Source organism: Pteronotus mesoamericanus, unplaced genomic scaffold (genome assembly GCF_021234165.1).
Source record: "Pteronotus mesoamericanus isolate MK-2021 breed Mesoamerican mustached bat unplaced genomic scaffold, CSHL_Meso_final scaffold_21, whole genome shotgun sequence".
NCBI classification, from domain to species: Eukaryota; Metazoa; Chordata; class Mammalia; order Chiroptera; family Mormoopidae; genus Pteronotus; species Pteronotus mesoamericanus.
The window spans coordinates 25,685,855-25,705,340 of record NW_026555310.1 but is presented as its reverse complement, the minus strand read 5'-3'; the positions used below and the strand labels follow the sequence as shown (position 1 = coordinate 25,705,340).

Genomic DNA, 19,486 nt, shown 5'->3' with positions numbered 1-19,486 from the left:
TTTGGTGAATAGACAGCAAGATTAAAGTAAAAGCTATATTTTTATTAAGAAACTTGGGGAAATGCTTTACCCTCTCCCCCTTGCTCTCACTGCCTCTCATTCCTTTCGCCGCTCCCATCCTCTTTCTCTCTTTGTGCCCATTTCCTTTCTTTTATATTCTTGTATTATTATTTGTTAATTATTGTATTATTTTCTTTTTTAATTGAATTTATTGGGGGTGACAAGGTTCACAAAACCATACAGATTTTAAGTGTATGACTCAACAAACCATCATTAGTGCACTGCATTGGGTGCTCATTGCACAAGGAAAGTCTCTTTACATCGTCCTTATTTTCTTCCTTTGCCCACCTCCACCTACTGCCACCACCCTTTCCTTCTGGGTAACACCACACTGTTGTCTCTGTATATGTCCACTCACCACTGACGGGCACTTACGCTATGAGAGTCAGTAAAACTCTTGGGTGCTGATCTTGGCTATTGTAAATAACACTTCAATGAACACAGTGGTATATATATTCTTTCAAATAGTGTTTGCCAGTATACCAATTTTAACAGTTGTTTATGTATATCATTTTCTCATTTTCTGAGTTTAAGATCATTGAACTACCTCATGTTTACTGATGAACATAAATCCCTACTCATGCACCTACCAAACTTAAAAGCTATCAAGCAGAGCTTAAGGAAAAGCAGGGGGCATCAGGAGCAGCAAAACAATGTAAGGAATTAGTCTTTTTCCCCCACTTCCATACTCTTTGGTTTCTGGAGTTATATGTTGGAGAAAAATTCTGAGTGTATTTCCTCAGGACTTACAATTTTGGCAGAAGTAAAGAAGGAGGTGTCTTCGTTATTAGGGTGAGTAAGGAGCATTTGTTAAACTTGGCAAGAGCCCATGCAAATAGAATTTTGGAAGGCCTACTGATTTTTTTTAAAGCTATTTATAGGATATTCCTCATTATGCAACTCAGAGGATATTTTGAGTATTAATGAGTATAATAAGATTATTCCACAAATTACTTTGATTTTGTTGGCTGAAGTATACCTTGTCAATTATGACTTCAGTACAGCATAATATATGCAGATTCATATTTTGTTTCTTTTCTCAAAGATTATGTAGAATTTCTCAATCAGGAAGATTTCAAAATGTGAAAATTGCTATGAATTATTAAAATTTCCAGTGTAGTCTGGAACACATTAGGTGTGTTCAATGTGTTTTGTGCCATTTCTTTCCAAAGATATCTCTAGACTACATTTGGAATCCCCATTCCTTATGTCTCAGGATGTTTTCAAAACCCTGAAGCACTTGCTAAAAATGTACATTCCTTAGTCATTTGTCCAGAAAACTCTGATTTAGGAGTTTGTGGGTAAGGCTCTCAAACAACACTCAAGTAAATATTAAAACAGCTTCTGGAAAAACGCTGTGAGATAGTACAATTTTACCTCTAATGCCTCCCTAAAATAAAATATTATATCTGAGTAAATATATTTTAAAATCAGAACATGTTAATATGAGGCAGATATCATGTAAGGTCAATTTCAGTACTGGATATTCAAAATTTCTGGAATGAAGTTTCTAGACTTTTTCAAGAACTTCACCAATATTCTATTTGGCCCTTTAAATCATATGGAATTACACTTGATTGCACTCTGGTAACTAGTTGCCAAAAGACTATGATATGCAGCTGTGATGTAAATTAACAGGTGAAGTAAGTAAAAACTGTGGAAACAAGGTTTAATTGTGGTAGAATTTAAAATGATGGTCATGGATAGACTTAATTATCCAACTTCTTTTTGTTTCCAGAAAAGATTCTGCCAAATACAATAAAAACGGACTCGTCGATACAGAGAACCAACAGACAGCTGTCAGAGGGTAAGAGGTAGGAGGAATCGGTGAGAAAAGTGAAGAGATTAAGCAAAAAAAGAATAACCAACAAAAGCCTCATATACAACAGTATGATGATTACCAGAGAGAAAGTGGGGAGCGGGGAGGTAGGGGAGAGTAAAGAGGGGATAAATGGTGATGGGAGGGGATTTGGCTTGCGGTGGTGAAAACACAATACAGATGATTTACAAGGTCTGTCCAGAAAAAGTCCAGCCATTGCTAATATAACAAGGACATGGGGTGGGTGAGATGGGGGAGAGTGGGGGGCGGGGAATGGGGACAACTGTAGTTGAACAACAATAAAAAAATAAAGAGCATTGGAAATGAAAAATAAAAAAGGAGTGGTTTGCTCTACATTGATGTAAATTGGCAGCCAAGGAGAGTGGACTGGAATGCACACATGTGAACAATGACTTTTCTGTACTAGTCAGTGGGGACAGTAGACGCTGTTGAGTGAGCATGTGCACTGTGTGGCCGTCACATTCAAAATGACTGAGCAAGTAGGACAACAAATCTGCATCAAATTTTGTGCTAAGTTTGAATTCCTCGGCAGAAACTATTTGGATAATTCAGAAGGCAGCAGCTGGTGATGGGCAGTTCTTGCAGTTTTTTTGCAGAACATCAAATCACCCAGGTGACTCAGTCCCTCTAGAGCTCAGGTTTCTCGGCCTGAGACTTCTGTCTTTTCCCAAACCTAAAATCTCCTTTGGAAGAGAAGAAATTTCAGACTGTCAATGAGATTCAGGAAACTATCATGTGGCAGCTGATGGTGACTGGGAGAACTGTGTGAGGTCCCAAGGTGCCTACTTTGAAAAGGACTGAAATGTCATTGTCCTATGTACAATGTTTTTTGTATCTTGTATCTTCTTCAATAAATGTCTCTATTCTTTATATTGCATTGCTAGACACCTTCTAGATCGACTTTGTATTATAGAATTGTACTTCCAAAACTTACATAATTTTTAACCAATGTCACCCCAATAAATTCAATTAAAAAAGATTCTGCACAGGTGTACATTATTTGCCTAGATCATCTCCAGTGTGGTGACTCTTATTTGTACAACTCAGATTTTGGAAAATGCTGAAAGAGCCAAATTCTGATAATGGTGTAAGGATGTTGGCAGATTACTATGCCTCTTGATTTTATGGAGGTTCGCTTCAATCTTTCATTGAAGTACATAGTTGAGGAAGATCCAGTACCAGATGGTGATGTTGGCTGGGAGTAGTTTGACTCACCTATATTTGGCAGCTCTACTCAGAAGTGGTGTTTTCAATGCCTGAAACTTCCAGTCTACACCATTTAACATGATCAGTGGGGAGCATTAGGAGGTATAGATACAATGACATATCCCATTAAAGGTCCTGTAACTATGAACATCTGACATCTGTGCTGAAAACAGAACTGGATGTGGCCTTCAAGTGGTTATAAATTCAAGTGGTATGTTGTTTTTTAAAGACACTATTGAAATTCATTATATTAACCAGGCATGTAATTTCTAGAAGCATTTTTCACTCAGAGAAATAGATTATGAGTGAATGGGCTGCCTATTTGAAGGATAGCCTCCTCTTAAATGGGTTCCTTCTTTTTCAGAATTTGGACAATGATTTTAGCCGATGACTTATTTGTCATTTAATAATGATTGTAATAGCTATCCTGATTCGAATACCTATAATGTGCTCGGATACTTTATATACAAGCTGTACAACAGCCCTCCAAGCTGTTCCCATTTTGTGGATGAGAGGCTTGGGTCTCTGAGAGGTAAAGGAACTTGCTGAAGACTATGAAGCTCCTAAGTGACAGAGCCAGGATGCTGCCACCTGTCTGGCTGCCCAGTGGGGCCTCCGTTGGTCTTGCCACCAATTCCTCCAGTGTGTACCGGGATAGTGAACATTCATTTCTATAAACTACAACATGCAGCTGTTCCTAAAAGTTATCCTGCAGTTTAGTGTTTAAACTGGAAAAAAAAATTTTTTAATGGAAACAGCCAGATTCAGCCTTTAAGGAGCTTATTATTCAAATAATCCTTTTCCACATTAACGAATAATACCCCCATTCTTTATACACATTTCTAGGTGCTTTACCTTTAGGTTTTAAAAATACTGCATAGTTCTTCTTGTTAGAGATTTTAATGAAATGAGAAGAGAATAAGCCACCTAATCGAAGTGTGTTCATCCTAAATTTGGTCTGGCTCCTCACAGCTGCAGAAACTCATTTTCACCCCAATCCCCCTCCCCCTTTACAAAGTCCTAAAGCGCAAAACCGTTGAGAGTCCCCTCCATTTCCCAAAGGAAATATTTCATTCATATAATGTCTCCTTTGTAATCAACACTGAGAAGTGTCACTTTGATTAAACACAACTCAATGACTAAGACCACAGTACAATAAATTCTCCAGAGCTATCTTTCAGAACAACTGATTGCTCTCCAGTCTTAATCCTCCAGAGTCTTATTTAATCAAAATGATGTTGCTAATTAAGGATTAAAACTTCCGAATAGAATAAAAAAGAAGGATTTTTCTTTCTCCTTTGGGCAGGTCAAGGAGGCAGAATTTGCTATAAAGAAGTGAAGAGTCCCTTCCACCTTTGGCGAAACTGCATTATTCTCTGACATTTGGACTTAATCCAAAATAGGCCTAGGTGCTTTGTAATATTAATGTAATTGGAGTGAGAGAGAGATAGAGAAGGAAAAAGAGAGAGAGTGAGAGGGAGAGAGAAACTGCCTTGAATAGCTACATCTTCTTAGCTAACATTTTTTCATTTAATTATTTTAATATAAATTTTCTTAAAACATTTTGTCTGATGTTCTCTGTGTATTGCCTTATCTGTTGCTACCATTATCCATCGTTAACATCGGAAAGACACATTCTTTTAGAAAAATGTTGGCAATGTTTTTTACTTGAAGTGTGTGAACAGAAGACTGAATGGGCCTGGCCATGTAGCGCAGTTGGTTAGAGTGTTGTCCTGACATGCGGAATTTGGGGTCTGATCCCCAGTTAGGGCACATACAAGAAACAACCAATGAAGGCATAAATGAGTAGAACAACAAAATTGACAGTTTCTCTCTCCCTTCTTCTCTCTTTCTCTAAAATTAATTTAAAAAAAAAAAGACTATGTGTCTCAGATCTGTTTGACATCCACTGATGATTAACAATAAGAAAAACAAAATTCTCCAAAAAATGCTGAAATGTTCTGCCTTAAGATCAGAATTTCAATTTTAAAAAAATTTATATTTGATAATAAAAATTTATCCCTTAAAACCACATAAAATTGTATAAATACTCATTGGAAGGGGCAAAGATCCACAGGAAGGTGGTTTGGTTTTCAGGGAATACAAACTCTTTTAGACGATGGGGGCAAAGTAGGTGCAAAACAGAGGTACTGGCTGACTTTTTTTAAAATTGTACAATACTTCTGTCCTTTCCATCTTCCTTCTGCAGTGCCCTCTGAATGTACAATTCCTGCCAAAATGGTGTAATCCTAAGTAATAACTAATAATAACAACTACCACTTATTGATCACCTACAATGTGCTAGATTCTCTGCCGGCAATAGACACATTGTTATCTCTAAGAAAATCCAAGAAGAAGTATTATTGCAACCCTTTAGAAATGATTAGACTGAAGTTTATAGGGAGTAAATGACTTGACCAAGGTCAGGCAGTTTGTGTTAAACAGAGCTGAGACTTCCACCTAGGCCTGCTTGGCTCCAAAGCCACATTCTTCTCAACGTGCCAAGCCATCTCACACGTGTTTCCTCAGAGGATAACTGTATCAATGTGTTTCCAGAAGGTGCTGGTAAGTTGTGTCAATGTGTATCCAACTCTGAATTGTTGTCCCAGGTATGGTCACATTGTGAATTACCTAGCCCAATCAATGATGAAGACTGAATGAACTACTATCATCAGAATGGCACCAGAGAGCAAACCAGGAGAAATCATGAAAGGGAGAGGAATGTCATAAACCTTGGTTTTCTCCCAACCAGTACAACCTACCAGTTAAAAAAAGACACTCGTTTCTGTGATCCATGCTCCTGCAGGCTGTAAGCGCCCAGTGGGCAAACGATGGCTCTTATTCCTCCTGTGCCAAGGCAGATGGCCAGCAGTGCTACACAAAACAGCCTGTTCTGCTCCTTTTTCGGTATGCTGTTGATCATATGGTGACTCCCTATATAGAAATCTCCCGAGGGGAAAGCAGCCACAGATAACAAAGAAGTGCCTGTAGACAGAGAAAAAAAAGGAGAGTAAATATGGCATAAACCAGTGGAATCACCAAATCACATGATAAATAAGGTTTTTCCTCTGAAAGTAGCATCATTATGTGACTGTTTTATTAAAATATGTTAACCATTGCCATTCTGGAGACTGCATGATTTTTTTTTTTTTTTGTAACTGACCCAGAGTCCTCATTTCTCCCCTTAAGCTTGAATTATGTTTTTTCTCAGAATGTACATACAAATCATGCCCATTTTAACAAAATTAAAATAACACAGAAATATATCATGTAAGAAACTAAAGATACTTATAATCTCATTCCCAGAAAAACCACTGTTAACAAGGGTTATTTGTTCTTAATCAATAGAGTGATAAAAAGTGTCATGATCTCAGACATCTCAGAAGCTTGTTAAGTAAAATGTTTAAAAAATAATATTATTGTAGTTAGAGGAGAACATAGCTTCTCTTTTCCTTTTATCTTTCTCTTTCTCTTCTTAATGCCCTTCTTCCTCTCATCTCTCACACAGTGGATGGCATCTTCTTTGCAGCGCACAGGGCTAAGGGGCCTGGAGAGAGGGGTGTGAGGGGGGTGATACAGCTCAAGTCGGAAGGAGAGGAGGACAGATAGTGGCAACAGAGGGTTGAGCGTTCCCTTGCAGTAGCCACACTTGAAGACTGTCCTTATCTAATAGGAATTACAATTCATTTCCATACTTTTGATAATCTCTTCATAACCTGAGAAAACATTTATATTTACTATATTATTTACTCTTGGAAAAACTTTGTGACGTCAGAGAATAAATTTGCTTATTTCAATTTTGTTAAAAGAAAGGAAGAAAAGAAGGAAAGAAGGAAGGAAGGAAGGAACATTTAGTGAGGTTAAGTGACTTCCTCAATGTTACCAAGTAATTCAGATGTAATCTTCCTTTTCTTGGAATTCCTGTTGTCAAGTGGTCAAATCATCCATTTTAAATTAATTTAATTAGTGAAAAATGGTTAGTATATGTTAATTTTAGTCATTCAATTTGTTCATTTAGCATTCATATTTTTGGTATAAATTGTACATGGTTAGCTTTCTCAATTAGACTACAAACTCCTTAAAGGCAAAAAATGGTTCTAACAATTCTGTGCCTTTCACAATGTGAAGAATATATGCACACAACAGTTATTTGGTGACAGATTGATTTGTCATGAAGATAGACCCTTTAAACTCTTGACTTTAAAATATTTCCTATCAAGGTTAGCTAGACAGATATGAAATCAGCTGTTCTCTCTCTCTCTCCCTCTGGCATTCAATGCTCATCTCTGGAAGGGTGAAACGAGGCCTGGCTACGCGAAGGTTATCCATAGAGGATGGACAGAGGAATTACTTCTCATATCAACCATTTATTTAGACAAAGCATTTTTAGTTGTACCATTGTATGAGAAAGATACTTTATTTCCATCTTTTGATAGCATGTTAATATACTGATTTCATTAACTCAAAACTTTATCTGCTACAAAATTGATGTAATAAAAATACTAATCTATGATATTGATAATGTGCGCTACTGTGCACTGCATAATCAACACACTTGAACTTGGTAGCCTTGTATGAAGCCTCTGGATGTGTCAAATCCCCTGCTAGGTGGCAGGACAGAGTGGGCACTGGTTCTTCTTTTGAGTATTTTAATGAATCCAAGACAGGGCAGACATGCAGGTGGAAAATTATATTGTGAGGCGGTAAATGCAATCATATAGGTAGGATCAGAGTGTGGTAGAGCACAAAGAAATGAAATAACCACTACAAGAGACCTGAAGGAAGAGCAGGGGTGTTCAAGTGTTGGATATGTGGTGGAAATATAAAGTAAGGTTGAGCAATCTGGGCATAGAACAGAGCATATTTAAGATCAGGAAGATAGGAAACTAGGCAAGAAGTTTAGCATGGTTGTGGTTGTATATGAAGACAGAAGTCTTGACTTCCAGTCAAGATGGAGGTATTGGTAGAGACATTTTGCCTCCTTGCATAACCACAAAATGAATTACAATTGAATCTCAAAACAACACCTAGGACAGTCAGAAAAATGGAGCTGTATGGAAGCTGACAACCAAGGATTTAAAGAAGCCACATTCTTACAGATGAGTAAGAGGGGTGGAGACGTGGAGATGGGGTGGAGAGGTGGAGACATGGGGTGTTGCAGAGAGGCAGTGGTGGAGGTGGTGCAATCGGCACAGGCTGTCCCACATTCACATGTGGAAGATATAAATCAGGAGGGACACCCTGAGAGCCAGCAATCCCAGCCCCAGGACAAAACTCACAGCCCAGAGTTCCAGAGCCAGGAAGATAAATCCCCATAAATTCTGGATGTAAAAACCAGTGGGGGTTGGAGCGGTGGAAGAAACTGTAGGATTTTCAGGAAGTTTCACTTCAAGGGCCCACGTAGTCTTAAAATGCATGCAAACGTACCCACTCTGGGATTCAACCCCAGGGCAATACCTGGAAGGGCTCCAGTCACACACAGGGAGTGGGTAAAGTGACTGGAAAAGGGATGAATTTGGGGCAAATCTCCAGAAAACAGGCTGTGGCACAGTCCCCTCTCTAAGCCCTCTTTCACACAGAGCCACAAAGTGGTGAAGGGGGTTGCCCAGACCAGACGATTACCTAAGGCTCCGCCCCACACAAATTACAGGTGCCTTTCATAGGGAGTCAAAGCAGCTCTACCAAATACACAGAAACAAGCACAGGGAGGCTGCCAAATTGGGGACACAAAGAAATATGGCCCAAATGAAAGACTAGAACGAAACCCCACAGAAAAGAACTAAATGAAATGGAGGCAGCCAACCTATCAGATGCAGAGACCAAAACAGTGCTGATTAAGTTGCTCAAAGAACTCATCGAATATGGCAACGACATAAAGGAAGAAATGAAGGTTACACTATATGAAATAAAGAAAAACAAAGGAGTACAAAAAACAGAAATATAAAGAGGTGAATTTTATGAAACAACCAGTACAACCATATAATATCAAAGCATCCTCAACATAGGACACTTCCTAGCATTCCTCAGCAGGGTCACACTGGCGGCCCAGCCCAGGAAATGGGCCATTGTCATGGTCAAGGAAAAAAGCTGCATTTCTGAACAACTCATATAGAAGACACATTTTTGATAGAACCTGTGATATTTAGTGACTAGTTGGAAAATTGATGGCAGGCATGAGTGGAGGATACAAGGAAATAATTTTTAGTTAAAAAAAAAAAAGAATGGACATGGAGTTTGACTTAGGTGTTTTGTTTGCCAAATTACAAAGTTTGAAGTTCAGTCCTAGTCTGATGATTTACACAGGAATTTAGACTAAAAGAAATAACCATGTTAACTGATACCAAGTTAGGAGTGAATCATTCAGGTTCTTGCTTAAATGTCTCCTTATCAGAAAACACTCCTTGATACAGATTAGCAACCTTCTCATTGTCTAGTCCCTCCTGTCCATCACCCAGCATATTTTTCATTACGACACTCATTAATATCTGACATATCCTTATTTTTTTCTCTCCCTACACCAGGAAGTCAACTTGGGCAGAGAAGAAATTGCTTTCTTCTCTGATACATTTTTTTTTTTTTTTTTACCCGGGGGGAGGGCGGGGGGCTGCGCTACTTTATGACCATGGAAGATTTTTAGGAATGTAATGTAGTGGGTTGAATGGTGGCCCCTAAAAGGCATGTCCACCCAGAACCTGAGACTGTGACCTTATTTGAATAAACGGTTCTCTGCAGGCGTCATGAAGAGAAGGCTCTCAGGGTGAGATTGCCCTGGATCGTCCAGGTGGGCTCGCGACCCGATGGCAAGAGGCAGAGAGGGAGACACAGACACACCGGGAAGGCCCAGCGACCACCAGGGCAGAGACGGCAGGGATGCGCCCGCCAGGCAAGCCACGTCTGGACCCCTCTGAAGCTGGAGAGACGCTGGGGCCTCCCTCAGGGCCTCTGTGGGGAGTCGGGCTCTGAGCCACCCCGCTTTCTGCTCTCTGGAGGAACGGACTGCTGCTGCTGCACGATTCTCGAACAATGCCTGGGACAGAGTTGTCAATGAGAAATATTGTGGTTGAATGAACGTTTGCTATTCAGTGACTTAGTTTTTATCTCCCAGGATGGAAGCAGTAAAGAAGCTTACACATGCTTGTATCACACTCTAATCAGTTCAGTAAGTGTTAATTTTCCACCTGTTGCAAACTGTGTGACATGTTGTATATCTGCTCCCCATCCCTTCCTCGTTCATCTTTCCCACTCTTTCCCCAAATCTGCATTTCTGCTGCACTTCTTCATATTGGTGAACAGCATATACACTACCTTCCAAAGTTCCTCAGCTAAGAAGCTTGGAGTTTATTTTAGTTTTTCCATCATATTTATGTCCCTATTTAGTTACCTAGTGTTTATGTATTTTTTTTCACCTTCTATCCTGAATTGGCACTTCTCCATCTCCTAGGCCACCATCCTGAGATTTTTCTGGTGTCTCTCTATGTCACTGTGGTTGCCTATCCTGTTTATTGAAGAAAAGCATTTCCCAAATGTTTTCATCATGTCTTCAGTGACTCCTTGTTGTCTAGAAAAAGAACTTGAACTTCTCAGCCTGAAATTCTAGGCTGTTTATCAACTTGCTCTCTATACCTCAAACAATCTTGCTATTTCCCTAACATTTCTTACAATCTTTTTACTCCCAAACTCTAGATATATTTATTTTTCTCTTTGTAAAGAAACACAGTGTTGTGTTTGAATTCATTAATTTTTTAGCATACAGCCATATTTCATGATAGAAAAAAAATCTTCATATACAATCTTAATTACTATATGACTAATTAAAAGACAACCATTCTATAAAAACATTCCTCACTCTACATGAACTACAAAAACCCTTTAAGCACATTTCATTTTAGTTGTGAAGTTAATGAACTACATGTTTCACATTAATATTTGTCATGAATTTGGACTTGAGGTAGGAAGGGAGTCGAGAAGGAGGCATTCTAAGGAGTACACAAGACAGAAATATAAAGAGGTAATTATTATAAAACAATCAGTGCAACCAGACGGTATCAAAACATCCTCAACACACACACACACACACACACACACACACACACGCATTCCTTAAATAACACAGAAGATGGAATAAATGGAAACAACATTCTTACTTCACTGATCGCATTTTACCTTCAGAGCAAAGTAGAAGTAATATAAACTAAAAATTCTAACAACAGTCTATTCAATTAAGTTGCAAAACAATCCAGTCAGAAGAGGACACTCACCCAGAAAATGTAGAAGTAAGCAAATATATACCAGTTTGTTTCTTCCTACGCAGGTATCAGCAAACCATCCCACAAACACTGGGGTCAGTATTGAAGTTCCAATAAAACATAAGTTCAAAATGGCAGCTTGGTAATTGTGATAGCCAAGCTTGACAGTGCAAAAAGGGATCATATTGCAGACGACTTCGAAGAAAGTGAACCTTTCACACAGCTCCACCAGAAGCAAACAGATTCCAACCCGAATTTTTTTCATGGAGTCTGATGAAGAGTAGTGACCAATATGTCTTATGATTTTCTGCTTCTCAATGCTATTATTTAAGGGCGTTTTCCCCTCAGTTATTTTAAAGCTTACCACAGACATGACTACCCTCCTTGAATACAATTTGTGTTAGTGGTTTGAACTTGGTGATTTTTTTTACTTCTACCCCTCTAATGAAAAAATAAATAAGATCTTTGGTTTGAATTTCACAATTCTATGCTAAAGTTTCATGAGGTTTTTCACACATGAATGTTGTTCATTTTAATGATCCGGGAGCACAGGAGAGAAGACATAAGTATTTAGAGGTTCATGGTAACCCAGTGTAGCCAAATCTGATTTGTTTGCATAATTATTCAGAGGCTAAATGAGGCTCTTCCTCCAAAATTATATTGAATTATCTGAATCCAGTTGCATACGTGTGGAAACTCATCTGCCTCACACTGATAAAGGTTTAAATACTGAGGCAGAAGAAACAGTTTTTCAGGAGAATTTGAGCACTAGATCAAGAAATAATTTGAGTCCAATAATTCCTGATACTTTAATTAAACAAGCCAGAACAGTACCAAGAGATAAAGCATGAAAGGAAATCTGTTTTGAGGGGGCAGGATACCTTATCATTATTACATTTCTTGTTATTTTTGGTTGGAATTCTGATAAGAAAGCTAATTAGGTAACAAAAGTGCTAGTACATTTAGGTAACAAGCAGAGTTTGCAAGAAAGTAATTTAAGGGCACTAATGAAAGGAGAAAATATTAAACAAAAGCCCTCTTCCTTTAAGTTGACCCCAAGCTCGTGCAGCAGCCTCTCGGAGGAAATCAGAATCAAAAGGCGCTATTTGACTCATTACTAGTCAGCAGCAGGGGTACAGCATCCATCCTACACATGCTTTGGGGAATATTGGATCTGGTATCACCCTGACCCTCCAGCTGGGTGAATGGATGTTAGCATTCTATTTTGGAAAGCAGGAGGGCACCAATTAAGCTAAAAAAGCAGCAGTAAAAGGGAACACTTTACCATTCAGGGGTTTAGCTGCAAGGACAGACAAAGACAAGGCAATGGAACTATTGGGTCAAAGTCATAATGATTCAACACATAGAGAGTGAGGATAGGAATGTTATTTTCATGTTGGAGTCAGAAGGAAAAGACTGATAAGGGCTTTTGACTCCGATTCTTATCTTTTGACCTGAGCCATTGGGAGCAAAACACTTTGTTTTGACCCCTGCTAATAGTCTCATTGTAATGGTAGCTATTTTCATCTGCTCAGCATCACTTCCCCCTCTTTGGTAACAATGCCCTATTTTTCCTTTGTGTAGAGTGATAATACAATTTATTATCCAAACTTGGATACTTTTGTGAATAAAAGTGATGCTATTTATAGCTATTCTTGAAAAACAGTTATAAATCGGGACTGTCGAGGGCAAACACCAACATGTGGTCATCCTAGTTTTGGGCAATGAATTCCATCTATTACATGAGATCCGGGTGGGGAAATTAATCAGGGATTTACTTCCCTTCTGGCCAAGGATATCATCAGCAAAGGGGCAAAGACAGCCCTTACACTTTCTCTCCCCAGGAATTTAAATCATGAGTAGAAGACTCAAGACTGGTCCTGGTGGAGAATTCAGAGCCTCTTTGGTTCTTTTTCCTCCAGGAGGCAGATTAGTTTTCCCTTCTATGAAGGACTCAACCTCTGGTCAACTTTGATTCGATCAAGTTAGCCACATTTGGTTTCTGTGGCTTACAAACCCTAAGTGATACTTTACGTTAGCCCCAGATGTAGGGGACAGCTTTTCTACCGCCCCAAGCTGGTATGTTTAGCCAGCATCTGACAAGGAACTTCTGGAATGTTATTTCACTTTCAGAATTTTGCTGCCCCTCCCAGGGCCCGACGGTGACTATGTTTGAGTTCCTTGCCTCCTCTTGTATCTTTGCCCAAGAATAGGCCACAGGTGGTGGGAACCTGTGGTTTTGGGGTGGTAGAGTTAGGGAGAGTAATAGCATTTGCTGAGTAGAGTTGAAGCAATAAGGGAAACACCTCTCCGTAGTTATTTTTCAATACCAAGCTCAGAGTGAGCTTAAAAAACAAATACCAAGTTCACTTGAGAACACTTGGCAGGGAAAATTGAATGTCATCATCTTTATCAGCAAGCGTGAGACCTTGAGTGGGAACTAACACATACTTTAGCTTTATGCAACTCTCCCCACGCCCGGGTTTATTTTCTGTCCCTCTCCTTCCCTTTCCTGACCTCTCTGAATACAGTGATATTTTTCCTCCATTATAGAAGCAATGGATGCAATTTGGAAACTATCGGAAGATATAAAAGAGACAAACAAACAGTGAAAGTTTTTGGAGCATTGACTTCGATGTGTTTTTCTCCATGACTATTTGTTTTTAGTAGGTTTTAAATTATGTAATTGTATACATAATTTACTTCCTATATGTATATATGTATTTACTTCCAAATGTATAATTGCAGTAAGTATACAATTACTGCATTATACATTTTCTACTTCTTTTGTAGGTAATGTTATAAGGACTTAAACATGCTATTATGAACTCTGTAAATATAAACTTTTATGGTGGCATTAATAGACAAATTATTTACTTAACTATTCCTCCAGTTTTGATAACCTTTGTCTCAGATGAGTTATAACCAGTCTTTCTTTAAATTTTGACCATGAACCTAGATTTAAAAGAAAAAAAAATCTTTATTAACAATGCTAGAATAAATATATGTATATAAAGCTTCCCCTATGCCCATATTATATTTTTAGGTTAGTATTTCAGAAACAATTTTACTGGGTTAAAGTGTAAGAAAGTTTTTAGATGTCTTAATACATAATGTCAATTCACACTACAGCGTCAAACTTTTTTTTCTAATTGAAAAGTCTCTATTGTTCTTGGAATGCAGAGACTATACTTAAAAGAGAACATGCTCTTTAAAATACAGAGTGAGTTTTTCTTGAAGGACCTAAAGAAGTTGTTTTTACTGGTTCAATGCAGGAGCAGATTCACAAGGCCTAGACCAGGGATGTGGGAAGAAATGAATGATGAAGCTGAAGAGAAAAGAAAAAGCCAGGTCACAAATAGCTTCATAAGATAGGATTTTGATTGGCTCTTGAAGCCATTCCTCTTTTATATGCTGGACCTGTCCAAATAAATTGAATCTCTACAATAAAGCATGGTGTAAAGGACTAAAGTCTTTCATAACAAGTCATTTTTTTTCTATTCAAGATCAGAAGTATGAGCACCAGTTAAGAGGCATTGACAAGACTTAATAATCCTTAGCTACTTATCTTGCTACCAGCATCACTTAGAATACTAGCTTAATAATCAACACACAAAAAAAATGAGTAAGACAAAAAAAAAAAAGAAGTACCAGGATCTGGAAGAAAATTGGAAGCAGAATTTTTAGGACTAATTAGATGTGTGGCATGAGGAGGACATCAAGGATGACAGGCAGGTTTCTAGTGTAGACACCCCAGTGGATAGTGATGATATTCAGTACAAAAGAACAGATTTGGGGTAAGATAAGATGACTTTACTATTTGACATATTGAGTTTGAGACACCTATGACATAACCAATAAGTGATGAAAGAGGAGAATCAAATTCCCTTTCTTGTGTGTGTGTGGGAAGAGTTACTTTTTGCTTTGGGTAAAGGTATAACATGACTTCCACAGACTTTTTGTGTAACAATGTTAAACATTTTCAAGGCCAAGGCAGCTTAGAACATTACTATTTAATCACCTCTACTGAATACCCTTTGAATGTCATGAGAATTTATGGAGACACTATGCTGCTCCTTTGCAAAGCAGACAAGGTGATAGGAGATCATAACCAATACTAAACATAAACTGTAAAACAACAATAAATTTTTTTTAAAAATTAGATTTTATTTTAACAAGAAAATTGGTGTTTTAGTTGTTTTGAAGTTTATCACAGAATACTAATCTGATTCCATTTTAATTTTAACTTCTTTGAAAAAGTCCTTTTAAAAAATCCTTACGGTAAACTAAAAAATTTGGATGTGACTTTAACACTAGATTATATTCTCAAAAAAGAAAGACATAAGTTCACAAGACATGAGCCACACTAGCCAGGGCCCCCACTTTTAAACCAATCATTTGCTTAGAGTATGGGCTTGACCAGTGTAAAGGTATTGAAGGAATGCCAAAGGTTTTGAAGGAATGGTGGCTCCTTAAGGATGGCATCTTACCACAGAGGGATAGAGGATTGGAGATGCTGGATACAAAGGGCACATGTGGCACCTGATTTCAAAAATTCATAATTTTAGACCAACTGCCCCTTAATTTCAAAATGACACAATCTTAGATGTGAAGGAAAGCATTTTGGACAACCTCTTGTTTTACAGTGTTTTACAATGGAAGGTCTGAGAGTTGAGGTGACTGGTTTAAGCTGACTTAGTTAATAGCTTGTCTTGTAATAAAATGTATATCCCTTTGCTGCCAGTTGAATTTTATTTTTATAACATTGTAGTTGGGTAAAAATCTATCTTAGAGCTTTTAATTTTGAGAATCTTGAAAATTAGAAATTGACCTGGACCAATAGAACTTATGCTTAATCAAATGCATACAATTGTGGAAATGCTTTTAGACTCCGTTCTACAATTTCCACAAATTTGTACAGTGAACTTAACACATTAGGTCCTCAAGTTTCTTATACAGCTGACTAAAGACTTTAGATTAGATGGTATTTAAGACCTTTTCTAGTTCTTTGATTCTAATTTCCCTTCCTAAAGACCTTGAAAATTTATAAGAAATACATTCTTTTCACAGTAGTAATAGAATTGACTTCCTACAAATTTTGCTTTTCTTACATGCAAACTATGCAGAGGGTATAAGTAAGACTTAACTATTTTAAAAGTTGCAATTACCATGGTATGGCTAGATTTCTATGTGTAGTACTGTCCCTGTGGATCCAGTATGTTAGGAGGGGAAGGTAGAAAACAGAGAAAGAGCTGTATTATGCTCTCTCTCGGGACCCCAGAGTTAAAAAATTATCCCTGACCTTTCAAAATTTATACAGGAAGAAAAACACAAAATTTAAAAAATATGGTTATAAATAGCACTTTGATTTTGATTTCATTGTTTCTTCAAACTCTGCAAATTTTATTCTGGGGACTTTATTTAAACACATGTAATTACTTAAGCTAAGCAGTTTTTCATACTTTTAAAGCTCTTGCATTATTGCACCTGTATGGCGGCTTTATAATTCAGTAGTAATTGAACAGCAATTATTTTTCATGATGCATGTACATTTTTATATCAGATTGTTGGCAGATATTCTTTATGATGAAGTCGTTTTCACTAATGAGGAAATTAGAGTGAGTTATCTCAGGGTGAGGTGTCTTTTTCTGACTCATCTCTGAGCTCTTGTCTTGGATTTTAGAAAAGTTTTTATATTGTAAAACAGCACAATCGAATGGGAACAATATTATCTCTGAATCCATGGTGGGCAGGGGAAGTGGTGAACTATTTTATTGACTTAATAAGATTCTGTCTGTCTCATCCATATGATGGACTCTGATATTAAACTTAAAAATACATCTATCTATATCTATCTATATCTATCTATCTATCTATCTATCTATCTATCTATCTATCTATCTATCTATCTTTAGATTGTAAAATCCAAGATGACAAAAACCAGGCCTTTTAAGCTAGTCATTGTGCTCTGTCCAATTTATGTCCTCAAATGACAGACTAACTAACTTGAAGGTTTGGCAGAGGACAGGAGAACAGAGGGCTGGCATGATTTTCCCATGAACTCAGGCACCAGATCAACTCAATCTAGACCATTTAGGATAAAAAAAAATGCAACATTTATTGAGCACCATTTGTATGTCAGGCACTCTGCTTGATGATAGAGATTCAATGGTGAATTATATCTGATCTTTAACTTTTAATTTCTTCCAATAAGTATATTATGTATTTTAGATATGCCATATGTATGCATATAATTGTGATAAGATTACTTGATTGATTCAAGAAATATTTATTTGTTGTATACTAGAAAACTCTAATAAGTAGGAAGGACCCAGAGAAAAAGACACAGATTTGAATTTCAAGGAATTCATCACCTGACAGTGGAGACCAAAATAAAAATATAATTAGAAAGTAGTGACAATTGTTACAGAATTACGCTCGGGGCACTATGGAATAACAGATGAAGTACACCATAATGAAACTGTACAGAAAAATAATTTTGGAGGAGGTAATGCCTCAGTGAAATGTTGAGGAGGAGCAAGGGGTTTTCCAGGTCAAGAAGGAAGGGAGGTGTATTCTGGGAAGAGTGAGAAGTGGGCCACAGTCAATGATGTGTGAAACCAAAAAGTGAGCTTGGGAACTGCAGATATTTTGTTAGTACTAGAGCACAATGAAAAGAAGGGTGGTGAGAGAAGAGTTAGATGGGACTAAATTATGGAGGGTTTTGTGTTGTGATAAAGAGTTTGGATTTTATTCTGAACTCAGTAGAAAGTCGTTAGAAGTGTTCCACAGTGAATAATGGAGTAAGAACTATATTCTGTGAACAATGGGAAACATTTTTCTAGAAGCATTTTCTAGAATGGACAGGAGACCATAGAAATTGACTAGTATAGAAGTAATCTGGTGATAGGTGATGCGAGTCTACTTATATGTGTTTAATGGGGATAGAAAATAGGGCACAGAATAGTGAGTCATTAAAGAGGGAAAACTTACAAAAGTTTTTAACTGATCTAATTACCTGTGATAGAGTAGGGGAAAGCATTCTTGACACCGAGGTTTCTGGCTGGAGAAATTTCACAGTGTTGTTACCTGAGGCACAGATTAGTGGAGGGGATTTATAGTAGGAGACTAGATAGGGGTAAGGGAGATAATGAACTAAGTTTTGACATATTCCTTTTGAGAAACCTGTGGAGCATGCAGAAAGAGATGTCCAGAATATTCATGTCTGAAGTTGAGGAGACAAACCTGCACTGGAGCTATAGATTGAGTTATCTGTTTACTTAGATGAAACTGTAAGAGTGGTTAAAGCCATTCAAGGAGTGTGAGGAGAGGAAAACAAAGGCAAAACAAGGCATCTGGGAGGATTTCAATATTTAAGACAGAAGAAAGGATTGCTTATATGGGAACATGGGAAGGAAATGGGAATGTCAATAAGGGTGGATTTCCTGGGAGATCAAGGAAGAACTGAATAGTTCAAGTGTCAAGATAGAAAAGAAATGAAATGTACTTTTGTCATTTAATAATAAATAAGATATTGATATTTTTGATGAAGGACTAATTTCACTGGTACATTGAGGGCTCTATTGAAGATGTTTTCAAAGTGCTCAGAGCATGTTAATTGATGCCTCTATGAGAAGGAGGGATTGATTCCCCAAAGCCGGGGAGATGTTCAGATGATACTTCAGTTGGGCCTGAAGAAAGTGGAAATTTGTTTTGTGTAAAAAGTGAAAAAGTGAATTCTATTCAGATAAACATATGAGGAAAACTCTGCAGCCTGATAAACAAGGACTATTTGGGTTCCTGTGTTCCTGGGAATAACCTGAACCTCCCCATTCTCCAAGCCTTCAATTTTCCACCTGTATTCCCCTCCCTCATTGATCAAATTGAAGTAAAAGTTAATTGGTAAGGGAGTTTCTGAAACAGAATTTCCAGAGGTTAGCCTTCAGTGATATAGAGCAGAGCAGGCGGAAGGCCAGGTATGGCCTGAGCGAAAGTGATACTGGAAATAGACAGAGAAAGGTAGGTACTGATGCTTCAATATCCTGAGTGGCTGGAATGGGGCAGGGATACTGCCGATAGGAAGATGCATAAAAGGTGACTTCATCCCCCTCACCCAGGTCCCCATACACATTTG

General features: G+C 37.8%; 1 protein-coding gene across 1 annotated transcript in view; it reads right to left on the bottom strand.

The window, feature by feature from the left end:
- The window catches only part of SLC15A5 (solute carrier family 15 member 5), an 80,562-nt gene extending 68,837 nt beyond the window's left edge, over positions 1-11,725 (bottom strand). The window contains exons 1-2 of the mRNA XM_054590913.1: positions 11,365-11,725; positions 5,869-6,091 (exon numbers count right to left, since the gene is read on the bottom strand). Coding sequence (XP_054446888.1) covers positions 5,869-6,091; positions 11,365-11,725 — 584 coding nt within the window. The remainder of the gene's footprint in view (positions 1-5,868; positions 6,092-11,364) is intronic.
- Positions 11,726-19,486: the final 7,761 nt, after the last annotated feature.